We start from the raw sequence: 17,811 nt of genomic DNA on the forward strand, positions 1-17,811 counted from the left end.
GTCCTTTTTCATGACCCAGTCCAATCTGATTTCCTTATGGAGAAGAGAATGTTCAACAAATACTGAATGCCTACTACCAAAAGAGATACATTTTCTGACAGCTAGATGACTGCTTTCCCAAGCCTGTTTGCTCTAGGATCTGTAACGTTTTGAAAACCGTGTATGTGTGGTATTACAGGAGTAATTGCAACTCAAGCTGTACTATCTGGTCCAATATTAACGTCATTGCCTACTGTGGAGGCCTCTGGGTGTTTTATGTAGAATTAACTGAAATTGTGAAGTCAAATATGGCCTGAAATAATGAGTCACATTTATCCCAAATAGTTTTTATTTTGTCTCATATTTCTACCTGCTTTACCAAATCTAGCTCTCCATAAGTAAACCAGGCAGAGATTGGAAGGGCATCACTTTATTCCAGAGTTGATAACTGAGGGAGATTTTGACAGCCTTCCTTCACTTCCTCCCTCAGCTCTCTTCCTGGTCAGAGGTACTAACAAGGAGGGTTGTCAGAAGCTATTGGAGGAGGAAAATAAGGTGAGGGCTGCACACATTTTAGTTCACATTTGGTATGTCTTGGCAAGGAGAAAAAAAGAAGTGAAATTAAAATTACAGGTAGGGGCCGGCCCCGTGGCGTAGCGGTTAAGTACGCTCGCTCCGCTGCTGGTGGCCCGGGTTCAGATCCCGGGCACAGGTGGAGGCACTGCTTGTCAGGCCATGCTGTGGTGGCGTCCCATATAAAGTGGAGGAAGATGGGCATGGATGTTAGCCCAGGGCCAATCTTCCTCGGCAAAAAAGAGGAGGATTGGCATGGTTGTTAGCTCAGGGCTGATCTTACTCACAAAAAATTAAAAAAAATAAAATTACAGGTAAATTCAAGGGAGGACTAAAATAGCAAAAAATACTAATTTTGTTTCTCTTGGTTAACTCAACCAGGCCTTTGTCTCTATTTCTGACTGATGGAGACCAAACAGGTTGGTTTTCTCCTACTGCCCTATAGTGGGTAGAGACTGGTTTCCAACATTGTCCAAAATGTCACCTTCATTTTACACGTATTCCTTCCAGGAAAAAGTGGTTTTCTAGCATAAGATTAGGGAGAAAGGTTTAAAGTATTGTACGGAAGTTTCCAACCACAGGCGGAGCAAAACACCAAAGAAGCTGTGGAAGACAGGGTGTGGCAGAGAGCTGGAGTCCGAGCCATGCTGCCTCAGAAGGCAGGCCAAGCCGACATTCACACTTCCCCGGACCAGGTCCTGCCCAGAGAGGAGCATTCCAGTCCTTCTCATCATCAAGAAATACCCAAACCCAATACATCTAGAGGCAGGCCACGTATATCACACTGTCTTTGCAGATTTCCAGGCAAGAGCTAGACCAACCGGATGGTCTCCAGAGCCCTAGGCCAAGGAGAGCTGGGCGAGTCCACGATGTCTGGTCAGAGCTGTGCCCGGTGTTCACGTCTTGAACATCAGGAAGCCCCCGAATGCAGTGCCCGGGCTGCTCCTTATTACTGATCCCTGGGTTAACTCAAACCAGACTCTCTCACCCTTCTGCAGCTCAGCCATGGCAAAGGTCGTTGCCGTGCTTCCACCCCTCTGCTCCTCAGTGGTACCGACAGGGGTCCGATGGTGACCTCCAAACACCAGCTGCCCGGCGCCTGGCCCTGGGCCAAATTCAATGCTTACTGCAAATAGGTAGACCCCACGCTCAGGGGCTCGGAAGTAGCCGTGTTCAGGGAAGTAGCTGCTGCCAACGTTGATGTAAGTAGTGTTGAACTTCACTGTCTGTAGGGCAGCCATCCCTTCTGAAAAGCTGGCATAGAAGGCCACAGGAGAACCTGGAACACAGGAGGAAGGTGCTCAGTGGCTCAGCTCCTCAATCCCTTGGATGGGAAATTAAACCCCGAGATCTGCCTTCCTCACCTTATTAACAGAAATAGGTCACCATTTCTAGATAACCTAGGTATTCCCAACAGCAGTGTGTCTCAAGGTGTGGGAGGAACCAGCCAGCTCTCCATGTTTCACTAATTGAGAGAAGGGGAAATACGAGTCTTTGGTCTCTACTCGTGTACATTTTAAAGCACTTTCTTGTTTGATCCCTTTTCCTTCCAACTTCCTTGAGAGATAAGAACCCTGATTGAGGAATTTTTGAGTCTTCAGTGCTTAACTGGTTGCCCAAGGCTGCATGGCTTGTAAATGGCAGGCTGGAACAGGGGCCCAGGTCTCTGACTCCCAGACTACTGCCATCTGCTAGGGATCTGGAGATATCCAAGGCAAATAGAAAATATTACCTATTCTCAAGGTTCAGTGCTAACACCTGTAAGAGAAGGAAGGAAGTGAAGGGTGGTTCCTGCGGGATGTTCGGCGTAGGACCTTAGGAGAGAGAAGGAAAGAGCAGGTGGGACCAGGGAAGAAAAATCTTTTTCAAGCTGGTCATCTTAATATTTCCAAAATGTTGCACAGAGCCCTGGGATTACAGATGGGAAAACAGGCCCAGAAAGGGAAAGCTTGCTCCAGATGACACAACTAATAAATTACCTAATGGGAGCTGCCCTTGGATCTCCTGATTCCTGGGTGCCCTCCCACTTGAGGAAGCACTTCAGCCAGCCTTTGGAGGGTAAGTAGGTCAGAGAGAACACAGGTGTGCGGCCCACCAGCCCACACGCAGGCATGGAGCCAGAGGAAGCGCTCTCTGTGTAGAGAGCGAATGTACAGTGACGAAGGAGCCAACCGAGCTGCCTGGCCAAGAAGCTCAGGCGGGAGGACAGGGCCAGGAGATGGGACAGGGAGGGTGCGTCCCACTGGGGTTCCGCCCATGACACTGGCCTTGGCACTGACAAGGTCATGATCCCCATGTTCTCTCTCTCTCAGGAGGAGCAATTTGCGTAGCAGTTAGTGACTTAGGACCCAGAACCAGAGCCCCAGCTCTTTGGCTCCTGGTCCAGCAATAGCCTCTTGAATGACAAAGTCTGGCTTTTCTCTAGTTCTGGAAGATTTTCTGAGAATTACTTCCGAATAGCTTTCTCATTTGTCTAAGATGGTGTCACCTCGAAGGCCGGCTGCTGGCCCTGCAGTTCCCCCAGCACCCAGGAGGTGGGGTGCTCGCCCAGCCGAAGGAAGGCCGGCCTGGAGCGCCCTCTGCCGGCGCTTGGGCCCCCCTGCACCTGGGGACGCCAGCCTGCTCGCAGCTTGGAGTTTGGCTTTAGAGGGAGACCGCACCCTGCCAGTGGGCCCAGCTGCCCCTCAGAAGCTGGAAGCGTTGTGCTTCACTGACTTGCCAGCAGGAAAACTGAGAGTGGGCTTCCCTGCAGGGCACAAATTCAAGCCCTCTGGCCTTTCTGCAAGACAAATAAGGGAGAATTTTTATTTTTAATCTTAAGAAAAAAATTATTTTGAGATAAAATATTGCAGTGGTAAAACTCAGAGACCTAAACCATCAAGCAATTGAGGTCTTGCACCACTCAAAAAACGATGGAAGAGTTAGTGTAGGCGGACACAGCCCAGCCCTGAAAACAGTGACTACTAAATGTTAAACTTTTTGCTAGGTCTTTGGTAAATGTGTGGATTAGTCTTCACAACAACCCTTCAATGTCGGTGCTCCCCTTTACAGAAGGAGAAACTGAGACAAGTAAGTGGTGCCAGAGCCTGTGCTCTGTCCACTGCCTCAGGCCTCAGGCCATAACGGAGGCTCAGCAGGAGCAGGGCGGGCTTGGGGTGGGACCTGCAGGGAGGCCTCGGACTTCCCACATGCCAGGCTACACCTGGGTACAGATGGCCCGGATGGCAGCCTTGTACTTAGCCCCGTGTCTGGGCGAGGAGGTGGCTATGGCCCTGAGGCCAGCATCCCTGGCAGGGGAGAGTCCCTGGAGGCACAGAGCCTAGTGGACCCCTTCCCAGGGCCACACTCAGGGAAAGAATGGGACTGTCAGCTGCAATCGCCTCAGCCTCAGAGCCAGCTTCCCAGCCCGGGTCCCCAGGGCCCTGCAGGGACCAGCCATCGAGTGCCTTTCCCGGGGAAAAGCCAGCACCCTAGAGACAGCTGGACTGGGTTCCGAGCTCCTCTGTGCCACTCACTAGCAGTGTGGGCAGGATACTTCCCCTGTCTGAGCCTCAGTTTCAGGTAAGATGGCAGTGATGATGCATCCTGGAGCTGTTGTCATGATTCCACACGGCAAAGCCCAAGAAGGGCAGTGCAGGGGACCTGGTGCAGAGCAGCAAGACGGGTCAACTATGTAGCAGAGAGAATGAGTTCCTTTCAGGGCCCAAGCCCCACCCCGTGTTCACCTCTGTGTCACCCCATGGCAGGTGACACCAGCCCCTATCCACACACCACCTGTACACAGGGGAAAGCTGGTTAAAGACACATGGGTGAAGTGGGGTCCCACGAGAGCTGAGATGGAGGGATTTGAGGGTGTGCCCTGGAAGCAAGAGAGGCATTCCCCCTCCCGGCTGTATGGTTAGAGGGGCAAGCGGCCAGCGGTGTATATATGAGCCTCCAACGTTTACATGGAGGGGCTTTGCCTGTTCTTGGATGGTTTGTTCTTGTGATTTCTACCTCCTTACACTCCAGGTAGCTTAAGAGACCCCTAGCCCTGAATGGAAGGTGGGCCAAGGGCAAGGCCGGCCCCAAGTAGTGCTGACTGGTGGTCATCGTGTTCTCTTTCACTCGCGGCCCCTCTGAAGCAGAAGAGCTGCTGGCACACAGCCCTGTCCTGACTCGCCCAGTCTCCCTGGGCACGGGAACTCACCTGCTTCCCACAGCACTGGCCCTTTGATATGCGCAGCCGCTTGCTTCTTGCCCCTCCTCCGGGGATCTTCCAGATCTTTCTGCTTTTTCTTCCCTTTCCTGCTCAGCATGGCCTGCAGCTTCCCCAGGTCCAGGCTGATGTTGGCCGCCACAAGCCCCTGGAAGTTCCCGAAGAGGCTGTGGAAGAGCCGCTGGTGCTGCTCCAAGCCACGCTCGGTGGCGGAGAGCGCGCCATGGAGGCCCTCGAGGGAGCCGTTGAGGGAGGCGGCCCGCGAGGCCTCGCAGCAGCGCCCCACTCGCTGGACGGCGGAGTCCAGGCGCTGCAGCTCCCGCGCCAGCCCGTCCACGTCGGTCCCGCCGGCCTCCTCTCGCCGCGCGTCCTGGCTGGGCTCCAGGCGCTGCGCCGCCTGCTCCAGGGCCGCCACCCGGGCGGCCAGCGCGTCCCAGCCGAGCGCCTGCTCCTGCAGCCCGCTGGCGGCGTCCTGCAGGCCGGCGCGGATCTGCTCGTAGCGCAGGGGCAGTGGCCCGGGCGCCTCCTCGGCCATCTCCTCCAGCACCTCCTCCCCGAAGAGCGCGGCCAGCACGGCCTCGTGCCGCAGCGCGTCCTCCAGCAGGGCTGCGAAGGAGCTGTGCAGCCGGCCGAGCTCGCGGCGCATCTCCCCTTCGGCGGCCCGCAGCGCGCTCGCCTCGCTGACCAGAGCCCGCAGCTGGCTGCGCAGCCGCGCCGCGTCCGCCCGCGCGCGCTCGGCCTCCGCCTGCTGCGCGTCCACCGCCCGCGACAGGGCGGCCACGGCGCTGCTCAGGGCCTCCAGGGAGGAGCCGTCCCGCTGGCGCCGCTCGTCCAGGCTCACCTGCGTCTCCTCCAGGGCCCGCGTGGTGTCCCTCTGGCCCTCCCGGATGACGTCCAGGTCAAAAGAGAGCTTCTGGCAGTTGCAGTCCTTGACATACTTAATGAGGTCGGCGTGGCCGCCCTGCAGGTGCTGGAGGGTGAGGTTGAGCTCCAGGAGCTGCCGCTCCATCTCCTCCTTGTTCTCCTCCATGATCAGCGACTTCTCCATCAGGATCACGCGCAGCTCGCGCAGCGCGGTGTGGTTCACCTGCAGCTCCTCCGCCTGCCGCTCCAGCTTGCTGATCTGATCGAAGCTGTCGTCGGATTCCGCATACAGCTCCTTGATCTCATTCTCGTGCTGGGCCAGGGTCGCCCGCATGTCCGCGAGGGTGCTCTGTAACTCCTCTTCCCTGCGGCCAGCGGCCACGTGCAGCGCCGAGAGGTTCCTCTGCAGCTGGCCCAGCCTGGCCTGCAGGCTCTCGGGCTCCGGCCTTGCCCCTGCCCCTGCCGCTGCCACGACCAGGCTGACATTGGCCCCCAGGGGCTCCTGGGCCTTAAGGAGCCTCTTCAACTCGGCGTCCACATGGGCCTGGACCGCAGAAAGGGAGTGGTGCAGGGAGAGGTGCTGTGAATGCAGGCGGCCCTCCACGTCCTGCCGCAGCTGGCCCACTCTCAGGGCGTTCTCCTGGACCTTGGTCTCAAATTTAGCACCAAGCTCTTGGAAGTCAGCCCTGGCCACAGTGCTCTCCTGGACCCTCTTGATGGCCTGGCGGTTGGCTTCCACATCAAGAGATAGGTTTCTTATGGCCTGGGAGAGGCTGTGCAGGCTGTGGTTGAAGGTCCTCCAAATGGGGCTGAAATGCACTTGCAGGAAGGCGTCTATGTGAGGCGGCAGCACCTGCTCCAAGGATCTGCCAGGAAACTCTGCAACAGACGCACGTTTTTACACAAGCTTTGCAGGAGCAGACACCTTCCCTAGGCAGGACTAGAAGGGGTCCTCTGAGGTTTGGGGCCCCTTCCTGCCTCCCCTCCCACTCATCCCCGTGGATGTGACCAGGCTCTTCCTCAGCCCCTAGAGTCTGCCACTCACCATGCTCCGTTTGATTGGCCTCAGTTGTTGCTGCTGTGAGGTTGCTTTCCAGAGCCTTCCACAGGCCTGGGAGGCTGTCTGCCACCTGGTGAATGTCATTCTGGAGCTCTCCTAGCACGTGTTCCTGCTCCACCACGATGTTGCTGATCTCTGCTGCTGGGGGGCCTGAGTACACATGAGAGATGAGTGTTGAGGGCTACCTCCCCAGGCCTGGGCAGATCATGAGGTACAGAGAAGGAGATTTCGGGGTTGAGAGCAGGGAGGTGTGTGCTGATGTCCTCTGAGCAGGAACTTAGAAGCCTTTAGCCGCAGAAGAGCAAATGCATGGCCAGTGAGCCCTCACCCTGCCGCCGACACCCACAGCAGACATAAGTGATAAATCATGGCACACTTTCTACCTCAGCCGCAGGAACACAGCCTCTCAGCATTCTGGGCAGCCCTTGTCAATCGGTAGGAGTTCACCACATGAGGAAACTCATTCACCATCCCAACCTTGGCCCAGCCTGAAAAGCCTCCACAAACGGTGTCTCTTGGTGGTTCTCCTGTGCTGACTCAAGAGCAGGGACAGCATGACTTCCTGGCCCTGGTTAGGGGAGGGGTGGGAAGAGTTCCTCCAGGCCATGGGAGCTTGTGCAGTTCAGAGGGCAAAGAAGGTGCCAGATGAAGCTGTCCTTCCCCGAAAGTGGAGTCAAGGAAAAGGGTGCATGTGCATAGCCAGCAGGCAGGGAACTGAGGGCCTGTGAACTGGCCTCCGTGGTGGGAGGAAGGGTGATGCAGGGCCACAGAGGGGCCCCTGCTGATTCGAGGGGCAGTTTCCTGAGACGGCACTGCCCTGTCAGAGGAGAAAGGGCCTGGGCACGTGGGTTCTTTCTGCCGCCTGCTCCTCCTGCGCCTTCCAGGAAAGCAACATACCAGGTTCAAAGCCGTCTGGCCTGTCCCAAGGCTCCTGGAGGCCATCACCTGGATCTGCAGGCTCAGAAATCGCCGTGGGATCTGCAGAGAGGAGGCAACAGATGTCGACTCCAGAGGTCAAGGGAGCTACATGACCTGTGGGGTCAGGGGTTGAAGTGGGAGGGGAACACAGGGAGCCCTACCGTGGTGCTGACAGTCGGGGCCCGAGAAGCCTGGGCAGCACCTCCAGGCCACAGAGGCCAGCACCTTCTGCTTGACCTGGTACACAGGCTTCTGGGCCATGCGGTACCTGGGGAAAGAGAGCCAGCTCAGCGACTCCAGGGTGAGCCAGCACAGGGCCTCAAAGCCAGCTCAGGGCCCAACCTACCCTGCCCCACCGCCACTCACATGACTTTGACTTTCTGGCAGTCCGGAGACCCCTGTGGACATGGCTGCTGTGAGTTGATGAGGAATTTCTCAGTTTTGCAAGCAGCTATGAAGGTGACCAGCCTGGACTTCTGGTAGGGGCACCAGTTACTGGAAAAAATGAACCAGAGGAGAGGGCTGCTGAGCCACGCCCAGGCCCCCACAACCCTTCCTAGAGGTCAACAGTGGGTGCCAGTGCAGAACACCCCTCCCCCGCCCCCCTGCCCCACCCAGTGCTGGGGATTCTGGAATCCATTAGCCTGAGAAGGGAGTGCTCTGCATTATTCATCCCTAGCTCCACAGCAAATCTCCACAGACTCTGCCTGCAAGAGCCCCTGCCCCACTGCCTTCCAGGACACCCGCCCCCAGAGGGCCAACACAGAGAGACTCAGTACCCCCCTAAAAATCACGCAGCAAAATCACCCACAGAGCCAGGAAGGGCTCTTGCTGTTTCTCCTGGTACCAGGGAGGCTGCATGGTGCTGCTGGGGCTAGAGAGTCCTGGGTTCGAATCCTTCACATTTTCTGACTGTGTGACCTTGAGTGAGACACTTAGGGAGTTTCCACTTCCCCATTTATCCCACGGAGACCCTCCCCTCTGTGGGCAGATGAGTACTGAGTGCCTGGCTCCCGGCAAGTGCTCAGTGAACACTGCTGCCCTGCCCTGTGACCACTCACATCTCTCTTCCCCAGAGAGCCGGCCACAGGGAGGGCACCTGCTCCCTGGCCGTGCCCCGTGATGGCCGTTACGGAAATGGATTTTCAGACAGCTGGGGGAGGCAGATGGGCTGAGCAATCCCTTCTCTGGCAAGGGCCACCCACACCGAGGTCCTGCAGGATGGTTTGGAGGTCGCACTCAGCATCCTGAACACCTGGGAGGCGATCCCTCCATCCGTGTCCTTCACCAGTGTGTTGTGGGTCCCGGGAGCGGGGGATGCTCGCCGCCGACAGAGCCCCAGTTCACTGATCGGTGGCAGGCCAGATGGGCGCAGTAGAAGAGGTCAGAGGGCCCTTCCTCTGGCAGTCAGTTCCCACAGCAGAACTCTCCAGAGCTGCAAGTGGCAATGACCTCCATGGCTCAGTCAGCTCTGCACGTCTTGGGTGCTCTGTGCCGGGCTCAAGGCCAGCAGCACTCAGTGTAGACACGGAGGGGCAGACCTTCCCTTCAGGGCCCCCAAGGAGAGCAGGCAATCTCAGCTTGTGCAGTAGCTTAGGGCCCAGGGAGACTTGCAGGAGGAGGTGATCATTTGGCACCAGGAGCTATGACAGAGGTGTGTGGCCCCACTGAGGTGCAGAGAGTGGGGATGGGGAAGGGGCTGCAGAGATAAGAAGACTTGAGTGCCAACTGAGGAGCTGGGCTGTGTCCTGACGGCGTGGGAAGTCATGGAGGGGTTAAGCAGGAAGTGACGTGAAAGAGCTACCCTAGTTCCTGGGTGCAGAAAGGGTGGGAGGGGCAAGAGGCAGGTGTCAGGCGTCCAGGAGTGGGGAGGCTGGCGGCTTGCCCTGGACAATGACAGTGGGTGTGGAGAGAAGTGGCCACATGTGTGAGTAGTGTATCAGGAAGCGGTGTCCAGGGACCTTGGAGATGGAGATGGAGTTGGGGCTGGGATCTTATCCTCTGGAGCTGATCTCTGTGCTGAGCCATCAGATACCGTCACATAGGGATACTGCTGGGGAGGGCAGAGGCAAGGACTGCGGCAGATTGAGTGGCCAGATCTGTTTTGAGTGCTGAGCCCCCCGGTCTGCTTTCCCTCTTGGCTCCCGGAAGCCTGGCAGCTAGTCTGTGCCCTCATGGCAGCAGCCTGAAAAAGCTTGTCAGGAAAATGACCCCACTGAAGAGGAAAGACCTAAGACGCTGACTGCAGGGGTTCCCCCGGTGAAATAGCCCAGCAGAGCATCCTATGACAAAACAGATCGGAGAGCCCTATCCATACGCCCAGCTTCCAGTCAGCTTCTCAATCTCTACTCTTAAGTGGGCAGACATCCAAGGACGCCCCCTGAGGACAATCTCCATTACAAAAGAGGGAGATCAAAACAAGCAGATGGAAGAACATCAACTTGGAGAAAACCAAGACTGTGCAGGGAGAAGAGAACTTCTCCCAAATTTGCATTAATATCCCCAGATTGATAACAGAAGTTACTGCATCCAAGAAACAAGAACAGGAAGCTATAAAAAAAAATGACAGAAGAACATTCAGAGAACAACATCAAAAAAGAACTCTTGGAAATTAAAATATAACAGTAGAAATGCAAAAGAAATTTAATAGAAATGTTAGAGGGTAAAATTAAAGAAATGTTTCTAAAAGAAGAGCAAACAGAGAAGTGGAAACTAGGAGAGAAAAAGGTCAGAAAAATAGAGGACCAGTGTTGGAAATCCAACATCCAAACAATAGGAGTTCCAAAAAGAGAACAGAGGGAGGAAGTCATGGATGAAAAAAATCAAACAAATATTCCAGAAGTGAAGGACTTGAATTTTCAAAGTCAAAGGGCCACCAGTTACCCACAAGATGATGAAAAGAAACTCATCTCAAAGTACATCATCGTGAAATTTTAGAACTCTGGGAATGAAGATGATCCCACACTTTCCAGAGAGAAAAACCAAGCCGCACACCCAAATCAGTAATTAGAATGGCCTTGAACCTCTCAATAGCAGTATCGGAAACTACAACACAGTAGGAAATGGCCTTCAAGATATTGAAGGAAAATTATTTCCAATTGAGAATCCTATACCCAGCCTAACTACCAATCCATGTAAGGAGAGCAGAATGAAGACATTTTCAACAAGCCAGGCTTCAAAACGTTTCCTCCCCAGGACCGCTCATCAGGGAGCTACTGGAGCAGTAGTTGGCAATCTTGCCATCAAATCTTCACATCAACACCATCCTGCGGCACTTTAAAAATAGGAGCCTCTGGGCCCCATCCCAGGCCAGTTAAAGGAAAGTCTCTGGGGCAGGGCCTGGGCATCAGCATTTTAAAGCTCTCTGGGTCATTCTAAGGCATAGCCCAGGACTGAGTACCACTGTGCCAGCAATGCTCCACCAACACAAGAGGGAAAACCAAGAAAGAGGAAAGCACGGCATCAGGAAACAGGAATTCCAGCCGGGAGACGATGTGAAGGGAGTCCCCAGGAAGATGGTGAAGAGAGACCCCAGGACAATGATGGGCAGTGGGTGAGAGGCCACAGTCCAGACTGGAGGACTGCTGGAAGCTCAGAGAGGCATCTCCAAGAAGACACAGGTGGTCAAACACCTGACACAAGTGAGAGTTGAGAGCAGATGTGGGCAACTGGCCAAGAGTTTGGAACCGAGTGGTGACAAAGACACAGAAAACTAAGAAAAAGGAAAAAAAGAAGAAGATAATTGTTTACTCCAGGGAAAACCAAAAGTGTGCAGGGAGAAGAAAAGAATTTATAGTTTTTTTCAAGTCTCAACTCTAAGTAGCAAATGTAGTCACATGAATGTACTCAAAATGACAGTATGGGAGAATGAAGGTGTGTGTGTGCACCTGCACATGCATGCTCGTGCACACATAGGCATGCGTGTTGGGGTTGGGGTATGGAGTAGGAATGAGAGCTGAGTCATAGACAATGCTACTTCCCAAGAAGTAGCAATAGAAGCATGTTCTTTAGAGATACAGAGGTAAATACCAAAAGCATCACCTAATGAGTTGAAAGTCATTCCCTTTGGGGACTAGAGGGGGCTGGGGCTACTGATTGTCCCAATAAGCCTTATGGAACTGGTTGACTCTAACCCAGGGAGTCAGCAAAGTTTTTCTGTAAAGGGACAGATACATAGAAAATACTTTACACAAGACCGACTACATAATTTGTGGGGTCCAGTGCAGATGAAAATATAGGGCAATGGTAAAGATTAAACCAAGTGCAGGGCCCCTCTGAGTGCCAGGCCTTGTGTGCCTGCTCAGGTCACATGCCCATGATGCTGGCCTGGATTTTAGGTTTTCCAGGACATATGGACTCTGTCGCATTTACTCAACTCTGCCATTGTAGCACAAAAGCAGACACTGACAATATGTAAATAAATGAGCAAGGCTGTGTTCCAATAAAACTTTATTTACAAAAACAGGTGGGGGCCCAGATTTGGCCCACCAGCCATAGTTTCCTGAGCTCTGCCTATGGGAGTGTATAAGTAATAAAAATGAAACTTAAAAATAAAATAATTTCCATCTGGAAGAGAAAATGCAGGTGAATAGGTAAGAACATTTTGGAAGACAACAATGGGTGAGGAGTTTCTCATCCAACTATCAAGACTGACTCTAAAGCCAAGTAACGAAAACTGTGGGACACTGGCTCAGGATTTGACAGTCTGTGGGAGCAGAGACCAGGAAGGACCCAGGAGTCCCGAAGGACTAGTACACGGTAAAAAGGAGGCACGTCAAAATCGGGATGGAAGCAAAGAATGTTTACGTAAGAGTGACACAGTGGGCTGTGAAAGTGCTGGGCCCAGAGCTCAGGGGCCCTGGGCGAGAGGACGGCCTGCACAGACTGTTCCAAGGACCAGAAAATGTGCCCACCTCCAGCCCACCGGCTCCACCGTGGGCCCCATGGAAATTCCTGCAATATGGGCTCAACTCGAGGGAAAAGTATGTCTCTAAACCAGTGGTTCTCAGTAGGGGAGAGGGGACTCCCCTGGCAGACATTTGTGGTTCTCATGCCTCAGAGAGTGGGGTGCTACTGGCACCTAGTGGGTGGACGCCAAGCATGCTGCTAACACCCTACAGAGCACAGGACAGCTCCACACCCCTACAGCAGAGTCAGCCAGTCCTGAATGTCAGCAGTGCACAGGTGGAGAACACCTGTTCTAAACAAAGCTCCACTCCTTGTATATCCTCTCATCTGCTGCAGAGGGTCCAGAAGGCCTGCGTGCCGGGTCTGGTCCAGCCTGCCAGAGAGTGACTGGGACTTTCCATCTCGACCTCCTGGAACCGGAAGTGGTGCTGCCCACCCTTCCTGCGCAGGAACTTTCTCTCTGGACCTGCCGGAACCACTGGCTCCGGCAGCCACTGTTCTCCCTGCCCACGCTCCCCTTCCCTTGGCAGCCCCATCCCCTTGGCACAGTACAGGCTGCTGGCCCAGAAGCCCTGGGAACATTCCTGACCTTTGCTTTGGTTTCCTCCAGCTCTTGGCAGCTTCATGCTGGCCCTCTGAGCCCCCAGCCCAGCTCACTGAAGCGCCCCATTGTTCTGACTGCTCCTGATCTCAGGCCTGCTCCTTCTTTGCGCCCTCCCTCGGGAAGCCGTGCTGGGTGCCCTCTTCTCCCAGTGGTCTGCTGAGGGGCAGGTGCCAACCTAGAAATGAGTGCAGGGCTCCTCCAGCCTGGCTTGGGCCTGCCCTAGGCCTCCCACATGGCCCTGACCTGATGCCCTGCCCCAGGCAGGAAAGAGTCTGCCCACCCCCTTGGAGCTTCTAGGTGGAAGCTGGGAGGCTGGGCTCTCCTCCTCTCCCCTCCCCCTCCCTGGGCTCAGGGTTACCTTGAGCAAGGCCCTTCCCCCAGTCCTGGAAATGTGGAGAAAATTCCCACTCCCAGCCCCTCCCCGGGGGCAGAGGGAGGGGCTGTGGGGAAGGCAGAGAGAGCCTCCAGCACGGAGGGGGCTGTTAGCCTGTTAGCCTCCTGAATTACGGATGCTGCTGCTGACACCCCCTGGGACTCTTAAGGGCCTCTTAACCAGCCAGGAAAACCTACCTCGCACTGCCCTTTCAGTCTTTCTGGGGAAGAAGGAAGTGTTCTCAGCATCCTTGCTTTCTGAGGCCCTGAATGCAGCTGTGAATGTGACCACTCCAGCGGAGAATTTTGCAAAGCTTTGTCTTTGAGCCAGAAAGGGGCCTGGGCAGAGCAGCCTGAGGCCCACTGGGTGTCCAGCCCAGAGCCAGGGTTCCCTGAGTGTGACTTGGGCCAGTGGGGCTCTTCCCTGTTCATGCCCAGAGCCCGGTGCCTTGGAGAGCAGGAACAGGTGCAGGAGATGCGGCCATGGCCCAGAGACCACTGGCCTGGTCTCCACCCTGCTCTCACGTGAACCTTCAGAGATATGCATGATTCCTCTGGGCCTTCCCAGCTGCAAAAATCACAAATGCTCCTTGTGGTTGGGTCAGAGAAGCTGATGCTAGTAGCTGGGGCCAGCTGAGCTGCTGGGAACAGCATCTCCCACACTCCTACCCTTCTTCAGGGAGACAGGACAGAGGACACCTAGGATTTGCAGCCCCGCAGATGTGGGCCCAAGCTCTGATCCATCACTTAGGAGCTGCGTGGCCCTGGGTGGCGTCCCCACCCCTCAGAGCCTCACAGCACGTAAAGTGGAGAGAAAAGTGGGACCCTCGCAGCACTGTCACCACAATATGGAGGTGGGGCACCTTGCCTGGGACTCAGCTCGGTCCCCACAGCAGGCTCAGTCCTGCCGGGCAAGCAAGTCTTGGGTCTGAGGAGCTCACATCCTAAACTGCTGCTCTCCCCACCCACACCCCCACCGAAGCCAGGGAGCCCGGAAAGAGCCTCCTCTCCACCGAGTCCGAATACCCCCATTGCTAGCTCATTGGGCCCTACCCCCACCGGGTCCCCGGAGACCTGAGAAGCACTCGACCACACCCCTCCTCCACCTGGGACCTGGCATTGGGCACCAAGTTGTTCTGTTCCACCTTCTCCTTGCAAAGGGTCTCATCTGGGTCTATGTCCAGGGCCTGCCGTGGCCTGGGGGCCCAGACTCAGGGGTGAGGGGCAAACGCAGGGCAGGCAGCCTGGCAGCCAGGGCGCAGGTCCGCGTCCCTCCCTGAGCTCCGAGTGCCTGTTCCCCCTCCCCCTCCCCTGTTGCAGGGGGAGGCTGGAGCAGCATTTCCGCCTCTCCCTTCCCAGGAGCACGGGAAGCAATCAGCCTGAGGAAGCCACACAGCGTTTCCTCCTTTTCTCACCAGCCCCTCCGGAGGCCTTGACCACTCGGGCCTGGCCTCTGGGGACCACAGCTTCTGGGCTGTGGGAAGGAGACCCAGCAGGCAGCTGGGACCCCCTGGAGCCCCCTGGGACCAGGGCTTGGGACACCTGCCTAGGCATTCCTGGACCAGGGTGCCTTTGTGCGCACCTCTGCACGCTCTGCACACACTGGGACCACCTGGAGAAGGGCTGAGTGACCCCCACAGGGCAGCCCAGGAGCAGTCCACGGGCCCACCCTCCCTGGAGTCAGGGAAGGCAGTTCCTCCCCAAAGGAGAGAGGATGGGAGAAACAGGCCCATCTCCTACCTCCTTCCCTGCCACTTGGGCCCCGCATCCTTCCTTTCATCAAAGGGAGGCAGCGGCCTGGAGACAGGGGCACAGAGCTAATGGCCTTGAAGAGAGAAGGCTGGTCCTCGGTCCTGCAATCAGCACTGGGCGACTGGATTCCCCCACCAAGAGTCACCGACATCCCTCAGCTCTGAGCAGAACTGGGGATGAGGCAGGAATAGGGTCTCTCCAGGTCCATCTTCTCTGGCCGCACCTCCCCACTCGGTCAGCCCCCCTCACTGAACTCCCAGGGCTTCTGGGTCAGCAGCCTGTACTGTGCTGTGGGGATGGGGCTGCCGAGGGAGGAGGAGCGTGGGCAGGGGGAGCAGTGACTGCTGGAGCCTGCGCTTACTCTTGCCCTCCTGTCTCTCCCTAGCCAAATCCGCTTTCGGGAACGTGTCCAACAGACACATTCACCTTGAAGCATGAGAGCTTACGGGAGAACCGTCCCAGGCAGACGCGTTCTCTGAGCCAATGAGATGGTGAATCTCAGACAGATGGGAGACTCTGGAGGGGTGTGAGATGGTGCTCTCACCCTCCAAATCCAGAGAGATGCCCTCAACCATGTTTGGGGGAGTAGTGGGGGGGCCTGAGGCTGTGTCTGAGTGCTCCAGGGAACAGAGCATGAGCTCTGGAGTCAGACTCAGATCCTGGTTCCAGCTTTCCTTAGCTGTGTGAGCTTGGGCCAGTTGCTTAGCCTCTCTGAGCCTCAGGCTCCTCTGTAAAAGGAGCTGTTGGGAGGATGAACTGAGATAACAGTTGGCAAGGTGTCTGGTCCAGTAACTGGCACCTGCTGCTCTAACTGTGGGGTGCCCTGAGGAGGGACCCGCAGGCTCAGCACCTTATCAGCAGGAGGATTCCTGGCCCTGGACAAATAGATCACTGGAAAACAGTGTCCTGGTCCAGTCACAAGACAATCCTGCCCATTTCCAGAGGGGCACTGAGGCAGAGCTCGCTGAAGCCACAGCCTCCTTTTTGTTCTGGAGAGAGAGCAGGGCACCCTCTCTGCTCACTGCTCTGCTCTCATGGCCAGGCTGAGGACCCTACCCCAGTCCCGGGGGCATTCAGATCAAAATCCAGTCCCCTGGAGCATCTCACCTCTATGGCTTAGGCCGGACAGCCTCACTTGGGCTCAGCCATCAGAACTGACTTACTTCGAAGAACAGGAACCATTGCCAAGCCAGCTGGAGACTTCCGGAACCACAGCCCCTCAGTGCTCCATGCTGCGTGGTTGACGGCAAGAAGTGCTCCGGCCCTGCACAACCCCGAGGCCCACTCCCTGCCATGGGTCAGGCAGGAACTTCCTGTGGTCCTTAGGCTGGGTCCTGGGGTGCCCGGTCCAGCCTGGCTGGGGGTGGTGGCTCCTTGAAGGGGAGCCTGGCACCTGGCACTTCCTGCAGCCTCACAGCTGGCCCAGCAGATAGATAATATCAGCCCATTTCACAGATGGGTAACTGAGGTCCAGAGAGCCGCTGCTCTGGCCGAGCCGGGGCTCAGATCCTGCACCACGACCTCCCCCAAGGTCAGGCCCTCCTTACCGTCTGATGGGGTCCCTGCTGGTGTCCTCAGCCTCCACCCTCCAGACCCCAGGCGGCCTGGGGCTGTGAGAATCAGAGAAACTGGTACCAGGTGCCTGGGCATAGGCCCTCGGCAGCCCCCAGCCAAGGGACCCCCCGAGGCAGAGCAGCAGTGTCAGGATCATGCCGGCAGTGGGGCAGACTCAGCCTCTTCAAGTGACTCCAGAAACTGCCAGTGCCGGTGACGTTGTCTTCAAGTTAAGTCTCAGAAGGAAAAGAAAGCACAGGGACAACAAAGAGAGGAAGTGGCCTGGGCCGGCCCACCCGGTAAGTCTCGTCCGGCCCCCTCACCCCCCGCCTGGCCCCCCAGAGGCAGCCAACAACACAGCCGGGTTCCTGTGCCCTAAGAGGACTGGGGTCATGGACACTGGGGGTGTGGGCGACACAGGGAGGGGCCCTACCAAACACGTCCCCACGGGAAGAGCACAAGTGTCGAGGTGGGGCTGCAGGAAGCGGACTGGGTGGTCTCGGGGAACCTGCTGCCCATCCATGCTGTGGCCAGGAAGTGGGGGCACTTCATGCCTACTCAGCGCCCTTCCCCACTGGGCTGTGGGAGCCAGCGGGTGAGTGGAGGCTCAGAGGGAGAAAGGAGGGTCACACGGTGTGTAGCCAGAGGCAGGGCACAGGGAGGCCCTTTGTGCGCCCCTGTCCCAGCTCCTCCACCCGGCCTTGCGGGAGCCCCCGGATGGGGGTGTCCGGGGCGCTGGTGAGTAGCTGGGCAGCCCAGTCCAGGCTGAGAGATTGGCTACTCTTGCCTGATAGGCCTGCCTGGCCCTGACCCCTGCCCTACCTGGGACGCAGCAAAGGCACCCCCTTCTCTGCCCACCCCCACCCCAGATGTACACAAACACAACACCGCAGGCCTGAGAGCACCCAGTCGGGGCCGCCCCTGTGGGTGGGCAGGGCAGCGAGTGAAAGAGGGACAGCGATGGATGAGGATGTGTCCAGCCTCCTGTGGCCCCTCCTGGGAGGGCAGGGGGCAGGAGGGGAGGGTTGA

The 17,811-nt window shown here is 56.5% G+C and overlaps 1 protein-coding gene across 1 annotated transcript; it reads right to left on the reverse strand.

Annotated features, from left to right (window-relative positions):
- Positions 1-286: 286 nt before the first annotated feature.
- Positions 287-17,020, reverse strand: MMRN2 (multimerin 2). The gene is made up of 7 exons (XM_058542827.1): positions 16,776-17,020; positions 7,959-8,087; positions 7,754-7,860; positions 7,572-7,652; positions 6,660-6,824; positions 4,742-6,493; positions 287-1,831 (listed from the first exon to the last, which is right to left on the reverse strand). The coding sequence occupies exons 1-7, from the start codon at positions 16,937-16,939 to the stop codon at positions 1,449-1,451; spliced, it is 2,781 nt and encodes a 926-aa protein (XP_058398810.1). The 5' UTR covers positions 16,940-17,020; the 3' UTR covers positions 287-1,448.
- Positions 17,021-17,811: the final 791 nt, after the last annotated feature.

This window comes from Diceros bicornis, chromosome 6 (assembly GCF_020826845.1).
Source record: "Diceros bicornis minor isolate mBicDic1 chromosome 6, mDicBic1.mat.cur, whole genome shotgun sequence".
NCBI lineage: Eukaryota > Metazoa > Chordata > Mammalia > Perissodactyla > Rhinocerotidae > Diceros > Diceros bicornis.